The 20,177-nt window shown below is 32.7% G+C and overlaps 2 protein-coding genes across 2 annotated transcripts; one reads left to right on the top strand and one right to left on the bottom strand.

The window, feature by feature from the left end:
• Positions 1-12,358: 12,358 nt before the first annotated feature.
• On the top strand, positions 12,359-14,193 carry B0H65DRAFT_341703 (YjeF N-terminal domain-containing protein). Its single transcript, XM_062823659.1, has 7 exons — positions 12,359-12,492; positions 12,666-12,774; positions 12,852-12,917; positions 12,992-13,086; positions 13,491-13,587; positions 13,642-13,870; positions 13,960-14,193. The coding sequence occupies exons 1-7, from the start codon at positions 12,481-12,483 to the stop codon at positions 14,060-14,062; spliced, it is 711 nt and encodes a 236-aa protein (XP_062677262.1). The 5' UTR covers positions 12,359-12,480; the 3' UTR covers positions 14,063-14,193.
• B0H65DRAFT_512706 (uncharacterized protein) lies at positions 14,140-14,340 on the bottom strand (the record flags this gene model as incomplete). The annotated part of the gene is made up of 1 exon (XM_062828595.1): positions 14,140-14,340. The coding sequence occupies one exon, from the start codon at positions 14,338-14,340 to the stop codon at positions 14,140-14,142; it is 201 nt and encodes a 66-aa protein (XP_062677261.1).
• Positions 14,341-20,177: the final 5,837 nt, after the last annotated feature.

The raw sequence follows: 20,177 nt of genomic DNA, 5'->3' as shown, positions 1-20,177 counted from the left end.
AATTAAATTTTTTTGAAATAGGGTTATTTTCTTTATTTAAATTAGCGTTTGCATATTTCTAATAAGAAATCATATTCGCCGATAAATTTATAGCTAATATATTATTTAGTATTAATTATCTAACGTCTGAAGGCTTTAATATCAAGTTATCTAAGGACTTTATTATTATATTATTATACGGTATTCGTATATTATATTTACTTAAAGGACTATTAATATAATAGTTAAGTATATTTAATACGTCGTTATTCTAATTAAAATAATTATACTCTTCCTTATCGATTATTATATGAGAAGGTCTAACTGTACGGTGGTGAATGTCTATTTGTACGGTGGTTCGAAAACTCTAACTATGTATAACTTGGTTAAACTTGGGTATAGAAAAATAAAAATAATATAGTTGTAATCATTGATTTTAATTTGATTTTTCAGCGTTTCTACCCTAAGTAGCATCCTCCTTAAAGTAGGAGTTTTACCCACCTCTACATTTGAAAATAAATTTAATCAACTTTTTATTAAACTTTATAACATTAGTTTATAAAGCTGCCCTAGGAGCGCCTACGGGTACGGCCAGGGTTGCATTTTACAGAGGAAAAAATAATAAAAATTCGAAGCTACTTTATATATCTTTTACTTATAAGTTGCGAGAATTACCACTGTACAGTTAGACTTTCTCTATTATATTTATTACAATAACGGTTAGGATTTCCTATTTTAATTTATTATATACTATATATCCTAGGCCTAATAAATAAATTATTATTTATATTACATTTTCTTTTCTCATTTAAAGAACTATTTATTTACTATTACGAAGAATACGACCGCTAATTATATTAGTAGCTTTAATCCCTTTATTTATATCGGCGAGGTTAACGAAGATTTCTAAACCGACGCAATAGCTTTCACAATTTACTAATTAACCGAAGAGAACGCCCCGCCCCCTTTAATTACGATAAATAAGTCCGATAGCCGTATATTAGATAACAATATAACGATTTCATTAGAGGCCAATAAAAATTAACAGATCGAAATATTTTTGTATTATTACAAAGACGTATTTAAAAATAAGGGTTTTATAATAATTAAAGACAATTAATAAATAAAAGTCGCAATATAGCCTAGTTAGAAAAACGATATCCCAAAAAAGTATAAAGTATATCCGTTTAAAGCTATAAATTTAGAAATTATTACCGATATTATTAAACGCTTCGAATAGGATAGTAAAATTACTAAAATTATATTATAAATACCTTTCAACTTCCTTATATTCATTATATAGAAAGATATACCCGATAGTACTAAGAAAGGTCGTATAGTCGTTAATATCCGTAATTTAAATCGTATAGTCCTTCCCAACGTATATCTAATAAAAATATAGAATGACATCCTAAGTAAAATTATGCCGCGAAATTTATTACCGTCTTTAATACTATTTTATTTTATTATAAATAGCGTGTTTATTTTTAGAATCAATGGGCTTTTATTATAACGACCTATAAAGGTTAATATACTTTTAATTACGCTATTATAGGATATAAAAATTTTAATACCTACGTTTAGTATTAAATAGATCTTCTGTTAGATATTATTAATGTAGTTGATTATTATTCTAATAATATAATTATTACCTCTAAAATATTAAACAACTATTTTATTTATTTTAAATAGGTTTTATTTAAATTACGTTAATATAATATTTCTATCGGCCTATTTAAATTATTTATCAGTTTCCCTAATATATTAGGATTAAGTAGAATAGTAGACGCTTTTAATATAAGTAATATATAAGAACGCTTAGTTACTATCGTAAAAATTAAATTTCTAAAATCCTTTAATAATTTTGAACGATTTATTAGTATAGTTAATTATAATAAGTAATTCGTTCTATAGTATTCTATTATTATATAATTGTTAGAAGAGTAAAAAACTATATTACTATGAGATAATAAGAGAGTTAATTTTAAACGGACTAAACAATAGTCTACCGGTATCGCTTTAACCGAACCTACGCTAATAGAAGAAAATGTATTTAACAAAATTAAGGTTGCCTTATTTAAATATATTGTATTATATTTCTTCGTTAATAATAGGCCCTTGTTTATTAAGTTCGACATTTTTATTAAAGGAATTGGCGGTTAAATCTATTACGTTAAAGACGTAGTATTGAAATTTATATTCGTATTAAACCCGATTTAGCCTCTACTTCATATAACTATCAAACCTATTATTTACTTATTTTATACCCTGTTTGATGCCGAAAAAAGGTATTAGTCGATAGAAATAGAAGTTTTCAGATTTGTTTAAATATTAAAGAAATATAGGCATTAGATTAACGTGTATAGGTCTCCGTCTATATATATTGTTACAAATTATAGCGCTATCGTTAGCCTTTACAGATAGGTCAATATTACGAATTCTATAGCTACTAACGTTTTAAATAAACGATTAATTAAAATGTTGAAGACTATTAATATATATAATTTTAAAGTTATTTACAAAGTTAGTAAAGATTATATTATCCCCGATACGTCATTATAATTACTATTAACGAATAACCAAACCAATTTAAGCGCCCCCGGTAGATTTAACGAATTACCGGATAATACTCTAGAAATATAAGCTTTAATGAGAGAAAATGAATTGGTAATTCTACCCTGTATCGAACTATTTATTCTTACTACTATTATTAATTTTACTCCTTTATTCGATATATTAAATTAAAGACCTAGGCTAATTACTTTCGTTAAAATAAATTCTAATTTTAAAGTTAGGCTAGTTCAAGGTTATTAATAAAGTAATATATAGAGGTATATAATAAATATTATTAGGTATAACGAGACCTTACGATTGTAGGATCGTACGAAATTACTATTCTAAATTAAAGATAAGCTATTATAGTATATTACCGAAGAATATGTATTTGGTTTTTATATTTTAATGCTATTATAGGGCTAGCCTGTAACATTCTAGCACAGCACTAAGTGCCTCATATGCTATACCCAAAGCATAGCAATTACGTACAGCTACACGTATACGCGTATACGGACTAGCCTACCAGGGTTCTCGCTTATATAGCCAATCCTCTACGCATACCTTCCTTTTCTCTCCTCCGTATAACAACGTATATTTTACCCTATACCTAATAACACCTTGCCCTATAATAATTTATTATATTTAACTATTACACTACGCGCGCTTAAAGGAGAAATTAATTAATTAATTACGATTATATACCGCGACCTTAAAAATTTAGGCCCTTATTAATAGGATAAATACAAGACTCGACCCTAATATTACTAAGTTCAAACTAGGAATTATTTAATTAAGTATCTAATCCTCTCTCCCCCTCCTACCTCTATATAGTAACTGTAAGAGATTATCGCCGTTACAATTAATCTAACAATTAATATCAGACGTCCTAATTAATATATATAATTTTATTATAATTACTATAATTAGAACTCTCTAAATCTCTAACTCTATAAATCAAGTAATTTATAATTACTTCGTAGAAGTATTTATAAATTTTAATAATAATCCCTTTACCGGCCTTCCCTCGACTTTAATTATAAAATACGCCTTCGCTCTCGCAACTATCTTTATTTGCTATAACGTAATTATCGCCTTACATCGTTTAATTTACAATAATATTATTAAGGCCCTTGATTATACCTAAAGAGCTGAAAAAGAGTTAAAAGAATCTTAAAAGGAAGTTATTAGATTTAATAATAATTTAATTACTATGATTATTTAATATAAATTTAAAGTTAACGAATTATAGAAAGAAATTGCTATTCTAAAGTAATTATTCACCGATTTTAAAAATAATATTAATATTATTTTTTTAAAAATAATACGAAAAGTATATTAAAACTATTAATAATTTCTACAATTAATTAAAATAAATTAATATTATCAATTTTATTTGTAACTTAATTTAAATTCCTAATAACCCCGGCCCCCCTAACGATTTTAATATATCGATTATAACTACCGGTAGTAGCTAGTTAATATTATCCTATTTATACGTCCTACCATTTAACGTTAAGGGCAATATTCTTTTAGAATATATAGAACGTTACCACGCTTAGTATATAAAAATTAAATTATATTGGATTAATGAAGCCACTTACTTTACGTTTAAGGTTAAGTATATTTTATATATCACTAAATCCTTGGAGGGTACGCCCTTCTCCGCTATTAAATAGGATTTAACTATAATTTTCAAATATTTTACCGATAATATTAAGTGGAAATAGAAGATTACGATAGATTTTTTCGCCGAGTTCGATACTAAGTATAAAAACGTTGACTTTATTATTTACGTTCGCTACGAATTAGACGAATTAAAAATAATTAAGGATATGCGCTAATAAATTTTCGAAGACTAATTTACTGTATTCGTCGATCGTTATAAATTCGACGATATTATAAAAATATATTACTTTTGTAATAAAATTATTAAGGAAGTCTAGGCCGCTTTTATTTTCTAATACCCCTAGCCCGCCGATAATAATTATATAAAGTAATTTAAAACTACCCGGGGCCTCGTTTAGAACTTTAAAAATAGTATTTATTATAATAATCTTATTAACCCTTTCTATAAATCGAAGACCGTTTCTACTTCTACTACAAATAAACCTATTAATTAAAGCGGTATTATTATAAATATCGATATCGATAAAATATCCATTACCGATATTACCTTACTTAATATAATTTCCTAAAAAGTTTTCGATTATTATATATGAATAAAGGTTTATACCCGTTACGGTCGTTAAAATTATTTCTCGGTTACGTATTATACTAATATTAATTTTAGGAAAGAAGTCCGCCCGTTCCGCAATAGAGGCAGAAATTGCGGAAGAAGTAAAAATAATAGAAGCAACGGTAAAAGATATAACGCCGTTCCTTAATAAAGTTAATATAATTACAGCTAATAATAGTATAATCAATATTATTCGGTTAGAAGTTATTAAATTATTACTATAAGTATAGCCCCCGCGGCCGCTTAAAATTATTAGAACGCTCCAGCCCCTACTTATCCGATCCTTACTTATTAGCCCGATTTTATTAGCCCTATCTAAAGTAATAAAAATAGCGTCGTCGGTTAGTAAAAACATATATAACTTTTAAATTAAATTATAATTAAAGGTACAAATCTATAGAATTAGGAAGAAAAAAGGGGAATATCCCTATATAGTTAAATATAGTCAAAATATATAAATCTTCAATAAATAGCTATTATAAATACTCTAATTTATTAAATCTCTTTATTTATTTATTTAACAGATTTCGTAAATTATATTATTCTACCCTAATCGATAATAGTTATACTACTCTTAATTTTATTAATAAATATTTCATTTACTAATATCAATTTCCTTATTATAAATTAAAAACGCCAAAAATCTTCTACTTCGCCGATAGAAGCCTAGTTAAAAATAATATTATTTACTTTGTAAATTAATAATATAAGCGGAATTTTATTACGAAGTTATCGATTTATTAATTTATAATTTAACGGACAATAATTTATTTATTTTCAGCTACCTTTAATTCGTGTACTACGCCATAAGTATTTCTCAGCCTTATGATTCCCTATAATTTATTTTAATATATAAATTAAAAGGTTACTTCCTAAAAGGCGCCCCCAATTATATACGCCGCACCCCTCTAAAATTTAAAAGTAACTATACTATTCCCTTATTTAATATACCGGGTACTTACCCAATTCCTATTTATAAGAAAGCTTTCTATAAAGAGGTCCCGGACGAAGCGGAGCCTACCTTCGAAGGGGAACCCAAATTCGATTATATATACAGCCCCCAAACCGATATTATATATTATATTTCTATTTTTATAATTATAAAGAAAATTATTCGTTAGAAATTTAATTACTTTAAATACCGAATAATTAACCGTTTAAGTACTATACCTATTAATAAAACCCTTAGCGGACTAAAGTAAACTTTATTATTTTTAACTATATCTGGCTTTAAAGCCCCCTACATTTCTCTATTTTTTTACTAGGTAATTAGAAATATCCGTACTAATAACGCTAACTACCGTATACCAATCCGTATTTATAATATACCCCGTAGTCCTATTAACCTTAATAATATTAAAAAACTATCGGTAGCGACCTTCAATTAATTAATTGAAAAATATAAATTATAAAGCATTTATACAATAAGGGCCTAAATAATAGAAGATATTAGGAAGATAAATAAAAAGGATTAAATTAAAATAGAAGGAAAAGGAGGCGTCCTAAACTTTAGAAGAATAAATAATAGAATATCCGAAGAAATAATAATAGAAGTACTAATAAAAGGAGGAAGGAAATATAAATATTTATTCGATAGTAATTTCTATAAATAAATTAACGGCTTAATTAGGATTAGGGATAAAAAAACCCTCCGTGCTATAAAAATTATTAATTCGGTACCGTTTTCGGGGATAGAGGGGGACTTCCTATATTGCGAGGCCGTAATTAACAAATATTTTATAATAGATAGCGTATCTTTAAATAAAATTATATCCGAAAATATAATGAAGTTTTACGAAAAAGTTAAAAAATTATTAAAGATTAACGAATAAATTAAAATAAAATTCCCCTTTTAATATTGGTACTACGTTAAAACTTTTAAATAGGAGGGCGTCAAAATATTATTTTTAATATAGTCCTACAATTATAAGATCGAATTCCGCTTAGGAATTACCTTATTAATAGTTCGAAACTACCCGTTTAACCCCGACGAATTAAATATTATTAAGAAATGGATTGACAATAATTTAATTAAAAAGTTTATTTGGCCGTCCTAATTTGAGGCCTCTTCCTTAATTTTATTTATTAAGAAGCTTGGAAGCGGAGTCTACGTTTATATTAATTATAAAGGTATTAATAATATAACCTTAAAGTCCTGCTACCTATTACTATTAATTAAAGAGACCCTTGATACTATTTGCCAAGTTAAAACTTTTATTAAATTTAATACTATTACTACCTTTAATTATATTCGCATTAAATAGGGCTACGAATAGTTAATTATTTTCATTATACGGTTTAACCTATTCACCCTAATTATACTATTTAATTTATAAAGCGCGCTAAACGCTTTCTGGAATTATATTAATGATATTTTGTATAATATTTTCAATATTTATACGACCGTTTACTTCAATAACATGCTTATTTATTTTAATAATATTAAAGACTATAAACGATACATTAATGATATATTCGATTATTTAATATAGGCTAGCCTTAGCATTAATATTAATAAATATAAATTTTGTATAATGCCTACAAAATATGTAGGTTTAATTATTATTTTAGGAGGTATTAAAATAAATCTAGAAAAAGTTAAAGCTATTACCGAATAGGCAACTCCAGGATTTAAAAAATCCCTATAGTCTTTTTTAAATTTCGCGAATTTCTACTAGCGCTTTATATAAATCTTTTTAATAATAACAACCCCGCTATATAAATTTATTAAGAAAAACGCCGCCTAAATTTAAATTAATACCTATTAGTAGGCCTTTAACATATTAAAAAAAGCCTTTACAAAGAGCCCCATTCTAAAGATTTACAATTAAATTAAAAAGATTATTATTAAAACTAATACTTTAAATTAAACTACGGGCAATAGCTTTTCTTAATATAGGAATAATAGAGTATTATACCCGGTGGCCTACTTTTTAACTAAATATTCCTCGTAAGAATACAATTACAATATTTATAATAAAGAATTCCTCGCTATTATTAAAGAACTAGAAGAATAGAGGCTAGAATTCGAAGGCGCTTAATAATTTTTCAATATCTTTATAAACTATAAGAATTTATTGACTTTTACAATTAATAAATAATTTATTTAACGTTATATACAGTAGTCCCAATTCCTATTCCGGTTTAATTTTTTAATTAAATATATATTAGGTTCTAAGAACCTCCACTCGGACGCATTGAGCCGGAAATTAAATAACCGTTTTAACGATATAAAAGACGATAGATTTACAGTTATAAAACGCCTACTTTTAGACCCTTCGTAATTTAAAAACTATTATTTCTCTTAGGAAGACCTTACGGTAAAAATTTCCCTATTTTTACTAAGTATAAACAATTTCGATAATAAATCTACTTTATATTAGTTATAAAATATCTATTTTCTTATAAGAATTCGTTTTTTATTTAATAAATAAGATATAACGTTAATAGCTTTTAATTACTAAAAGGGTCTTTTATTATACTTTTCTTTTAAATATTATACTATAAATAGCATTTTAAAATAGCGCGATAAAGTAATTAACGACCCCTACGATAAGGAATTTTAATTTTAACTTATTAATTATTAATATAATTCCTCCGGTACGGACTACTTTAACTACAACATTTTATATAAGCTCCTATAATACGAATTTTATTAGAAAGGGATATATAACGATGTAAGGACTTTTTATAAAAATTACCTTCCTTACGCAAAAACAAGATTATTTAAACGTAGTTCCGTTAAATATTTTAAACTTATAGTTATATTATTAATACTATAAAGAGATATATTTATTAATTACGTTACCCTCTTACCAGGAAGTACGTATTTTAATTAAACTTTTAAATATATTACTATCGTCGTCGATTACTTAATTAAAATATGGTATTATATTCCTACTATAACTTTAGAAGTTGAGAAATTCGTTAATTATTTTATTAATTATATTTATTCGATCTACGGCCCTACCTAATAGCGTTCTATCTGATAGGGGTACTTAATTTGTATTACGTTTTTAATCTACTCTATATAAAAAATTATCAATTATTCGCAAATTAATTTCCGCTTTCTACCCTTAAATTAATACTTAAACCGAACGGATTAACATTAAAATAAAATATTTTTTACAATTCTATATTAATTAAATGTAAATAAATTAAGTAAAATAATTACTTATTATATAATTTACTAATAATAACGCCGTATTATTATTAACGGGCGTTTCCCTCTTCTTTATTAATTATAATTACTAGCTTCATATAAATACTAAACCTCGTATATTACTCCCCCCCCGGATTTATCGCTAACCTAATTTAAAAAATACTATAAAATATTTAAATTAGTAGACTATTTTTAATAAATTTAGGATTTTATCGTTTAATAAACCCGTTAAACCTAGAAGCGTTATAAGGATAACGCTAATAAGAAACGTATTAATTCTCCTAAATACTACCCTAATAATATAGTACTATTAAATACAACCAATTTCGCTAACGGCCGATCATATTTAAAGTTTTACCTATAGTAAGAAAGTCTCTTCTACATTACCCGAACCGAGAATTATATAATATATTTCGTATTCCCAATTAATATAAAATATTTATTAGTATTTTACATTTCTATAGTATAATTATAGATCAATAAAAGCCTTCCCAGCTAAAATACGTCTTCTAACGTAAAAGTAAATAATAGGCGCGTAATAATTAGGATAAATAATTATAAGGAATAAGAAGAATAAAATTTCGAAAAATTTATGAATTACACCTAATTTAGCAGTAATTAGTATTAATATTACTACGTCGAATAGAAAAGTAACTACTAACCAACTTAAGAACTTAAGAATAATATTATTAATTATAAGGAAATATTTTAATACTTCTACTACAAATTCTCCAATAAACCTATAGTATTAGAAATTGAAATTATATTAATTAAATAGGCTCTAGTATTTACTACTACCGCTTTAATACCGGTCGCCGTTCTAAAACCGGTCGCCGCTTTAAAATTACCAGCACTCCCTAAACGCCAGTCTACCCGTATAGCCTAATGCAAGACCGCCGCCATTATTAATATAATATAGCCGCTACCCAATATAATTACAGGTATAATAAGGCTAGAAAATAAATTTACAGCGTATAAAAAGCGGGGATTAAAAATAACGTTCGCAAGGATAGCGAGAAGTTTAATAAATATTTAGTTGAGTCGAATATTAAAAACGGAATTTATGAATTATAATAAGATATTAGAAGATTACGAGCAGAGTTTGAAATAAATAATTTAGAGTATTATTATATATATATATAAATTCGAAGCTACTAGAACTTCTTTTAAGAGGGGATAGTATTATAAGGTTAGCCTATAATATTCTAGTACTATATTGATTACCTTATATACTATACTTAGAGCACAGCAGTTACGTACAGCTATACGTGTGCGCGTGCACGGACTAGCCTGCTAGGGCTCTCGCCTATATAGCTAGTTCTCTACGTATACCTTCCTTTCCTCTCCTCCGTACAATAACGTATATCTTACCCCATACCCAATAGTGCCTCGCTCCGTAATAAATGCTCTATTTTATTAATATATTCGACCAATTCTACTGGCCGGATTATTATAATTATATTAAATTAAGAAAGTTCGCTAAATTATATTTTATTTATTATATTTATAAGAACTTTATAGATTACGTTCGGAAGTACCTTAATTATAAATTATTCTAAATTAATCGTTATAGAATATATAGGAATTTATAACCGATATTGGGTCCCTCCGTCCCGTATTATAATATTACAATAGACCTTATATTCGGATTACTTTTATTATAGGAAAAATTCGATATTTACCTTATTATTACTAATAAGTTTTTTAAGTAGATTATTTTAATTCGTAGGAAATTTATTAGTACGGCCAAAGATTGGGCAATATTCTTAATTAACGCTTTAATAAGCTATAATTTGGGAGTATTTTGTAAAATTATTAGCGATAGGGATTTAAAATTTATAGCCGCCCTATGGAAGGAAGTATAGCGTATACTGGGAATTATATTTCTATATTTAATTACGTATTACCCGTAAATAAATAAATAAAACGAACGTATAATATAGGCTATTAAATTTGCTCTCCGTATATATATTTATAGCCTTTGTAGCTTAGAATTGTAGCCTATACTATTATTTAGGATCTAGTTCGAATAAAATAATACTATATTTAGTACTATTTAAACTTATTTAAATAAGGTAATTATAGGTCTCTAGCCTAATACCATCTCTAAGGTAGCTATTGGGGGTATCTCCGTTATCGACGACTTTATTTAAATTTATTTTAATACCTACAATACTCTAGCAATTACTATAATGTTTATTAAACGGTACTACAATAGGCGTTACAATCTTAAATTCTTTAATATTAGTTAGAAAATCTACCTCCGTTTATATAAAGGCTATATAATACTATAGGCTACGCTCCTTAGCCCTAAATTCGGATAATAATATACGGGGCCCTTTATAGTTATCCGTCGAGTCGGAAGAGTAGTATACGAAATTGATGTGCTTAAGTATTGGAAAATCTACCCTATTATTTCAATTAATTACTTTGAACCAGTCGTATAGATCCCTTCGGCTATAATTTATTATATATTCCCCTAGTATTATTCTAGGACGTATTAGTAATTAATAAAGTATTAGTAGAGAGGAATTTACGATATTTAGTATTATAGAGGGATATACTATAAATATATAATTAATAGATAATATTGAAGCAATTAGTAACGAAAAGTCTAGAGGTATTAGAAGTATAGGTGAAGTATAAAATGAGCGTTAATAACTTTATAAATTAAATTTCCTATAATTTATTTATATCTTACCCTTTTATATATATATATATATAGCGAGGGCGCTATAAGTTTTTCTTGTAGGGGCAATTATTAGGATTCGGTACCGACCCCTAACCAACGGGCCCGTACTATATAATATTTACTCCGCTTACAGCCCTTTGGAAGGAAGGCATTAATATATATATAGAAGGAGCCTACGAAGGCAAGAAAAAAGAGGTTATTCAGAATGGAAGGCAGCCAGGCATACGAGGAAGTCAGGTACCTAGCAAAGCCTAACAGGAAGGATAATTGGGGACGGATTCCATATACTTAAGACTAGCCGCCCCAAGCTTCTAGAGGTTCTAATTTTCCTCCTCATCTTCATCTTCTTCTACCAATCAATTCAATTGACACAAGCCTTTTCCCTGACACTGTGCCAGCTTGCCTGCCCCAACAACACATGCCAGAATCCAGTCATTGTAGCAGGGCACGACCGCACGAGTGGGATCATGATGTCAGTACGTAGTGTAGCACACTCACTGCACACTGCACAACTTGAATGGATAAATGCAAAGGGGAGCGATTGGGGCAGAGGGCATTCCAATTTCTTCAATTACAAGTTGAACCCCTCCGACCAAATCTCATCCGGTTGACTTTAACCTTTTTTTGCCCTGTGCATCATCGTCAAGTGGAAGCTTGAATCTTTAAAGTCAAAGACATCATCCGTTGCCCGTGTACCTTTTTAGCATCTACAGACCACTCTCAATACTACCACTTCTTATCCGCCCGTTTTCACCCCCAGAACTTCCCTCGTCTTCGATCACTGCACGTGTCATCCAACACTCGTCTTGTCCAGTAACGCTGCGTCCAGAACCAGTACTACAGCCTTCTTCCACCATGACGCTCAAGGTATGTCCTGTCATGTCGCACAAAGCCAAGAAGATTGATGGAGCCGGAGCTTGTTGATTTTCGGCCGCAGCTCCGACTCCCGTCAGGCCTTCCTTGTGCAACACCAATGGACCATCACACAACGAGCTCCAGACGCGGAAACCACAGCAGACTAATGAAATGGCCACCTCCAGACCCTCTCTGCAAAGGCTGCCGCTGCTCTCGACCGCGAGCTCATGAGCACGGGGGCCTTTTCCATCGACCAGCTCATGGAACTGGCAGGTCTCTCGGTCTCACAAGTTGGTCTGTATCTCTGCATCTCATCTTCACGTCTTTCATCTTCAGTGACAAGGTTGCTAACCATCATCATCCCTTAACAGTTGCCCGAGTCCACCCTATCAAGCAGGGCCGCCGAGTGCTGGTCGTTGTTGGCCCTGGAAACAATGGTTAGTCGCTGAATGTTTGGGTCCTTCAGGGGCTGAGTGGTCCAAGCGCTTACCTGTTCTGTACCTTTTGTCAGGGGGTGATGGCCTCGTGGCTGCTCGACACCTTTTCCACTACGGCTATCAACCTGCCATCTACTATCCGAAGCGACCCAAGAACGATCTCTATCAGGTGAGCGAATCTCCCTTTTTTCCTCCGATCAGTTATACCGGATGCAGCGTGGAGGTCGATACTGCCTCTCGGCAAGTGCCCAAGGGAATACGAGCTAGGAGGAATAACACGGATCGGTCAAGACCAAGACTTTGGATCGCTTGAACGGCAACATACGCTACGGAGACGAGAAGCAGGATCGAAGAGTCTATTGGGCTCGGATTCAGAGTTTTTTGTCTTCTATGAGCGTCATGCTTGTTGTCGATACAGTATCTTTTCCCCCAATCCGACCCCGACAGGCCCTTTCTTACACGCAGTCTCCGTACATAAACATATTGTTGAGAGCCTCATCTGTTGAGAGCCCATCCACCGTATCGTGTATCTGATGTATTGGGCCTCATGCTAACGCGTCTCCTTCTTCGCAGCGCCTGGTCAAACAATGCGAAGACCTAGAGATACCCTTTGTCGATGACTTCGCCTCTGCTCTGGACTCTACCGACCACGTCGTCGATGCCATCTTTGGTTTGTTTCCGAGGCCATGATTTGCTCCTGACCTCAACTGACGCCCGTGTCTAGGTTTCAGTTTCTCTGGCGAGGTTCGGGAGCCGTTCCCTGCCGTCATCAATGCCATGGCCGAGACAAAGATTCCGGTGACCTCGGTCGATGCTCCATCGTCGTGGGACATTAATGAAGGACCGCCCAAGTCCGGGGTGGGCAGCAAATTTCACCCTAATGTCTTGGTTAGCTTGACGGCTCCGAAACCTCTGGTCAAGCACTTCAAGGGCCGCCATTTCGTGGGAGGACGGTACGTACCATGTTTCTTTCTTTCATCGTCACGTTGTGTGTGAGTCTTGATGGCGTTGGGTTGGTGGTGTGGCTGATGCTGGTAACCAGGTTCGTCGCTCCGTCGATTGCGAAAAAGTACGACTTTGACGTTCCCAAGTATGAGGGTATCGACCAGATCGTCGAGATCACCGACAACCAAGTCAAGATCTAAAGGCTTCTTGCCGCCCTGTCAACGTCGTCGCTGGTGCTGCTGATGGTGCTGCTCTTCCCTTCTCGAACCAACCCAGGCTACATCAGACTGCAGCCCCCGTGTCGACTATTTGGACAAGTAGGGCTCGGACAGCCTCCGTCATTCATCTCCAGGCGCTTTCGAATGGTCCCGTTTGGACAACGGATCAGTGGTGGATGAAAGTCCTTGCAAAACTCGACGTAGACTAAGTAGTCTTTCCCGCAGGCTGGGCAGTCATGGGTAATGTGCTCGATGCACATTAAAACGGACGAGTTGGTACGGTTGATGCGAGGTGTCGACGGTAATGTCTTGGACCTATGGGTAACATGGGCTGCATCCAATGTCGAGGTTGTCGATGTTCTGCTTTCGTCTTTTTTCGGTTGGTGTGGCTTGTGTGCAGGTTACCCTCTCCTGAGTTGTGTGGTATGGATTGCTGGTGGTGTGGCTGCTCCTCACTCTCGACCTCCTGGGACCTGCTGCTGACAGACTGACTGACGGCCTGACGGCTGGCTCGGTATGGTACGACGTTGGTTACCCTTTTAGAAGAAGACGGCCAGGGTGATAGGACGATGGAGTGCTTTGCAGCAGAGGTCTGGCAGGAATGGCACAGCGACCAACCCTTTCTGGATGTTGGGGAGCAGGCAGGGCTTGGCAGGGCTCCAACAGAGTGCGTGATAGATGGGGGGCTGATTCCCAAAATAGGCAAGCGAGTCGGTAACAAAACAAGAGACAGAAGTGAAGTGGGTGGTGGGATCCGCTAGCTGCTGAGGTTAATGCTTATAGCGTCAGGTACAGCAAGCAACCAAGACAACAGTCCCTCTTTCGACTGGGAATGAGAGAACACGCAAAACACCTTCGAAGGTAGAGAAAGAAGCGACTCGAATGAGCTTTCAAACTTGTGTCAGGCTAGTGGAAGAGGTGGCGTCGGTTTACCTGTCTTTTGGGGTGATAGATTGGCCACCGGAAGAGCGAACAAGCAGCGGACGACACCAGTGTACCAGATGTGTGTGACACTACACGCAGAAGGGGAGCTCCATCTGAAAGATTGAAAGGGGAAAGGGCAACAGGCCTGACGGAGAACGAGTCGGGTCGGCACCGGTGGCCAATACTGGGCATTACCAGTAGTCCACAATTTTCGTGCCTACCTTTCTGCCGGGTTGGACTGGATGGTTCATGCTAAGAAATGGAAAAGAAAACCCCGAAGAAGGAGCGGTATATACAAGAGCCCCGTCCGACCAGTTTGATTCGCAAGTCGTGCAAGCCTAGTTCCATTTTTTCCCTCCCATCTCCTCGGGGCGCAACGTACATTTGACGTACATTTGACACGGGTTTGTTGAAGAGGGAAAAAAAAGTTCAGTCGGTCGACTTCGAGAACCATCATTGTAGTACCCGGGAATGAGCAGTCTTAACCCCGGAGCATTTCAGGAGCATTTGCTCCAGCGAGGTCTGATTGGCTGAACAGGGAGGGTGTTGCTCAGGCTAGACGGTCGACATTCTTACGTAGGGATTGCGGCAACGGCCGAGGAGAAACAAGAACCTAGTCCTCCAATTGTTAGCAACGTTGGAAGTTGCTGCTCGACTTTTGCGAGATAGAGGACCAGCTCGACGTTTGAAAAGGACCGCGAGCATGTGCAAAGTACGGGTCCTCACTGCACCCTGGACCCGACTGTGTGCCCACTGCCCCAGTCTTCGGAATTACACTTCCTGGTTTGCCCTGTGGCACTGCAAGGGCAATTGCTACGCTACAGCGGCAACCAGGAATGACATGGAAGCAGCGGGACCCTTCCCCGGTCTCGTACCTCTAGACTTTGGACCCTGAAGACTTGGCGCGGATTTGACGGCATTACGGGAATGAGTCGGCCGAAGTCTCGCAAGCAAGACCGGAATGGGCAATGTTCAAAACATCCAAACTGTACAATCCAGCCCTGGTCTGTTTGTTAGTCTGGTACAAAAAAGCCAAAGCTTTCCTGGATATGGGAAAGCGTTCGGCTTTTTATCGGGTAAACGCGGTAGACTGATATTTGGTAGTCTCGGGGATTTCGAAGGAGACGGACAGAGGTATGTATAAAAGAGGCTTCTGTGGCGTATTAAGCCCTGGTTATTGTCCGTCGCTTCAAACGAAGACTCTGAGAATGCTAATGAGAGTTCCAGATCTCCTCTGTTTAACCTATGACTGAAGAACCAAATTAGTAAATAAACCAGTATTGTATTGTAGTGTTGTGCAGTGCGACGATATGACTGCCCGGGGAGAGGGAAGACGATGATCAAGGAGGAAGAATACTCGCCCAATCAAAAGCACCGCAAACAACGGCAACAAACCCGAGATGGACATGGACAACACTCATGGGATAGAGAAAAATACAAATACCATCCGTCGTCCGGCCGAGAATCGATCGATCAACATTGCCTGAACATCCACCGTTGGGCTGCACCGCAAAGGAATCGACGACATCGTTACAGCCTTGGCAATCAGAATGACGATCACCAAAGTTGGGCTCAACTCGAACTGCCAGGAACCCGGTTACAGCAGCAGGAACACCCGCCCGCCATGACATGCCGCCATGCGGAACCCATGGAGCAGAAAGTTGAAGTTGATCTACCGGTACCCTTTTAACATGCCTTTTGGATTTGGCACAGGGTCATGGGGGCCGGCTTTGCTCCCCGGCTCCCCGAATCAGCGGGCTTTGGTTTTATCGTGACCAGGGGAAGACCCGGACAGCGTTGTCAATGAAATTGGCTCAGCTGTGACAGTTTTCAGAGACCCTTCTAGATCTTCTGCTGAAATGAAATTTAGTGTGACATGTGGCCAAATGAAGTCTTCAACGACTGGACTCGTTCGATTCTCAAGTCGTGTCATTAATATTGTTTATCGATATCATTCTGTTGGCTCCTCCTCGTGTGTCGTTAGTGTTTCCCGCGGAACGTAACCTTACCCTCCCGTTCTTTTGGTGCAGGTGGTTTGGGTAAGATTATTCATGCTGTACTATGATAAACGTAGGAGGGTAAGATTCAGAACGTAATGGATGTAATACATGTATTGTAAAGTCGTATACCCGCAATGAAAATAAGCAATAACTAGGTGGCATGTGTGTGGTGTAATAACTCCACTTCCGCCCAGCCCCTTGCAGAAACCGTCCTTTAGTTCCTCTTCAATTTCTGAAATCGGTAGCCGTTTAGAGTAAAAAAAGTAGTTGTTTAGAGTAGACCTATATTTTCTTATACGTACACTCGCCTAGCCGCCCAACTACTAGAAGCGTGCTAGTATATTACTACCCAATAGCTATTATCGTTGTGCGCCCTCTATTAGCGATAGTTAGTTTTTTATAATTGAATAAAGCTATTGCGAGATTTTATTTTGGTATTAAATAATTATTTATAGCGATGATCTTTCGTCTTTATTATTATTTTGTATAGTATTCTCGAGTTCGTAGTATTTGTTAATATATTTTGCCCGCCCGCTATACGTTATATATTCGCTTAAGTAAATTAGATTTTCTAACTGATTAAAATACTTAGCGTTAATAGGATTTAAATAGAATTATTAGTAAAATATTTTTAATTTTGCTTCGAATAGTTATTTCCGACTGGGGTATGCTTCCCCTTATTAGATTTCTATCATTATTAATCCGCTATTACCTTTGTAAGAGAACGCGGTTATTATAATCCCTTAGCGAATACGTTATTAAATAGTAATTTTTAGTATTAACGAGGCTATTTATTATTAAACCGTTCGATATAGCCATTTAAATATAAAATACTTTCTTTTAATACGTTTCGAGTTTTGGGTTCGCTATTATAGTATGCGGTGAGATGTATAGTAGGAAGAATAAAGAAGACGTTGTAAAGTATGACTATAAATATAATTGCGGCGGTAAATTTAATCCTTTTAATTAAAGTATACGAAATAAAGGTATTAGAAGGACAGAATATAATTATAGAATAAAAATCGTCTTTTATTAACGACGAAACTATAAATAATATATTAAAATATTGGATAATTAATATAATTATTTATTTAAGTATAGTAAACAAACCTTTTTAATTATTTATAATTAATTTTCTCTTTTTAGATTTATTAATTTGGTTATTAATACTAATTTTCGTCGTTAATAGCGTAAGGATTATTAGAAGGATATTATTCTTATAATTAAACGGTTATTTAGTATTGCTAGAATAATAGTATATTAAATATTTCATTATTTTAGCGGTACCTTTGATAATTTTAACGAGTTTAATTTAATTATCGAATTAGTTATTATTATTAATTATATTAATAATAATAGTCTATTATTTAATTTGAGGGATTATAAATTTACTATTACAGTATAAGAAGTTTAGAATATTTAGAAGGCTATTCGTAAGTAAAAGTATAGTTTTATATGATAATTAAGATATTTATCGACCTTTTAAAATAATATAAAATTAAATACTATATTGATTATAAGGTTGAATATAATTCGAATAGCCGGGTTAAAAGGGTATTTTGGATTTTTAATTAGTATATTAAGATATAGAAGTAGAGCCCCTATATTTTATTAATTAATAATATATATAAGGTATTATTATTCTTGTTAATTAAATTAATCTTATAGGGTTTAATTAATTGACCGTTTTTCTTTCTTTATAAATTAATTACTTTAACCTTTCCCTCCTTAATATTATTAGTATTACTTCCCTCAATTATAATTTTAACCTTACATTTAATTTATTAAATAAGGAAATAGAAGAGGACTTCGTATAATATTTTTATTGCTTTAAAAACCTTTAGTAAAATTATTATTACTAACCCTATTATCTTTATTAACGATTTTTATAGAAGATTTAAGAAGGCTACTATAATAGTATATTTAAACATACTTTACTAACTTTATATATAGTATATTATAAAGAAAATTAATTATTATATTAAATTAAAGTAAGTGTAATCGGTTAGTAAATAATCCTATTCCCGGTATTAATTATATAATCCTCCTACTAATAGTCCGGAGTCCGGATAGCGATAGTTTTAATCCTCTATTATACGAGGGCGCCTAAAATAATTAAAATAACAATCCCGCTAATAAGGAGTAAATTATTAATAAGGATGAGGGGGAGGATAACCCGGATAAAGTAAATAATACCGCCGCCGTTAATCGGTTTACGTAACGAATTAATAAAGAGGAAAATAATAATAGTAATAATAACGCCGCCGTACTCCCGCTACGTCGTTGTAAAGTAATATTTACTTTTAATTTGGCTCATCGATTTTATTAAAATTTATATAAAGGTTTTTAAAATACTTAAAAGTAAGTAGTATACGTTAATAACGAAGATTATTTTAAAAAGGTATAATTATTATTATACTATAAATTTAAATAGTAAATTTGTATATATTTAATATCCTCCTTCCTCTTTATAATATATTATATACTTTATTCCTAATTACTTTAAAATAGTATTATTAGTTTACTTTTATAAGTATTACCTCCTATAGATTAACGAATTTAGTAATTACGTTATTTCGAAATATAGAAATTATAATATTAAGGCAATTAGCTGAATCGAATTTACCTATAGAATTATTAAACGCTTCCTTAAAAACTGCCTTTCGTTTTTCGATTAATTATATAATTATATTAAGAATGCATATACTATTTAGAAGGACCGATATTATATAGATTTAGTAGTAGTAAAAATTGATTCTTTATATAAATATAAAAGAATTAGTCTTTTTAATAATACTTTAATAAAAGTAGGGTCTTTCCTTTTAACATTAATAGAGTTATAGTATTCTTATATTTATAAAGATTAAATTAGAGAGCGTAGTTAAAATTTATATATTAATTATAAGAAGGAGTTTATTAGGTAGTATAGCCTCTCCTACAAATATTTAATAATAGATTTATTATAGTAGAGTCGGATATTACTTATTATTAATATAAATAAGTATTAATAATTTATATTTAATAAAAATAATAAATTAAATAAGGACGAAAAATGTAGCTTCGCTATTTGAAATATAATTATTTTATTTGGGCGTTATTAGAGAATTATATTCCCCGACCCCAATATATACGATTATATACGAGGAACATTAATATACAAAATTATTAACCTA

This window comes from Neurospora tetraspora, assembly GCF_033439725.1.
Source record: "Neurospora tetraspora strain CBS 560.94 chromosome Unknown B0H65scaffold_9, whole genome shotgun sequence".
NCBI lineage: Eukaryota > Fungi > Ascomycota > Sordariomycetes > Sordariales > Sordariaceae > Neurospora > Neurospora tetraspora.
This window is presented reverse-complemented; position numbering and strand designations above follow the sequence as displayed.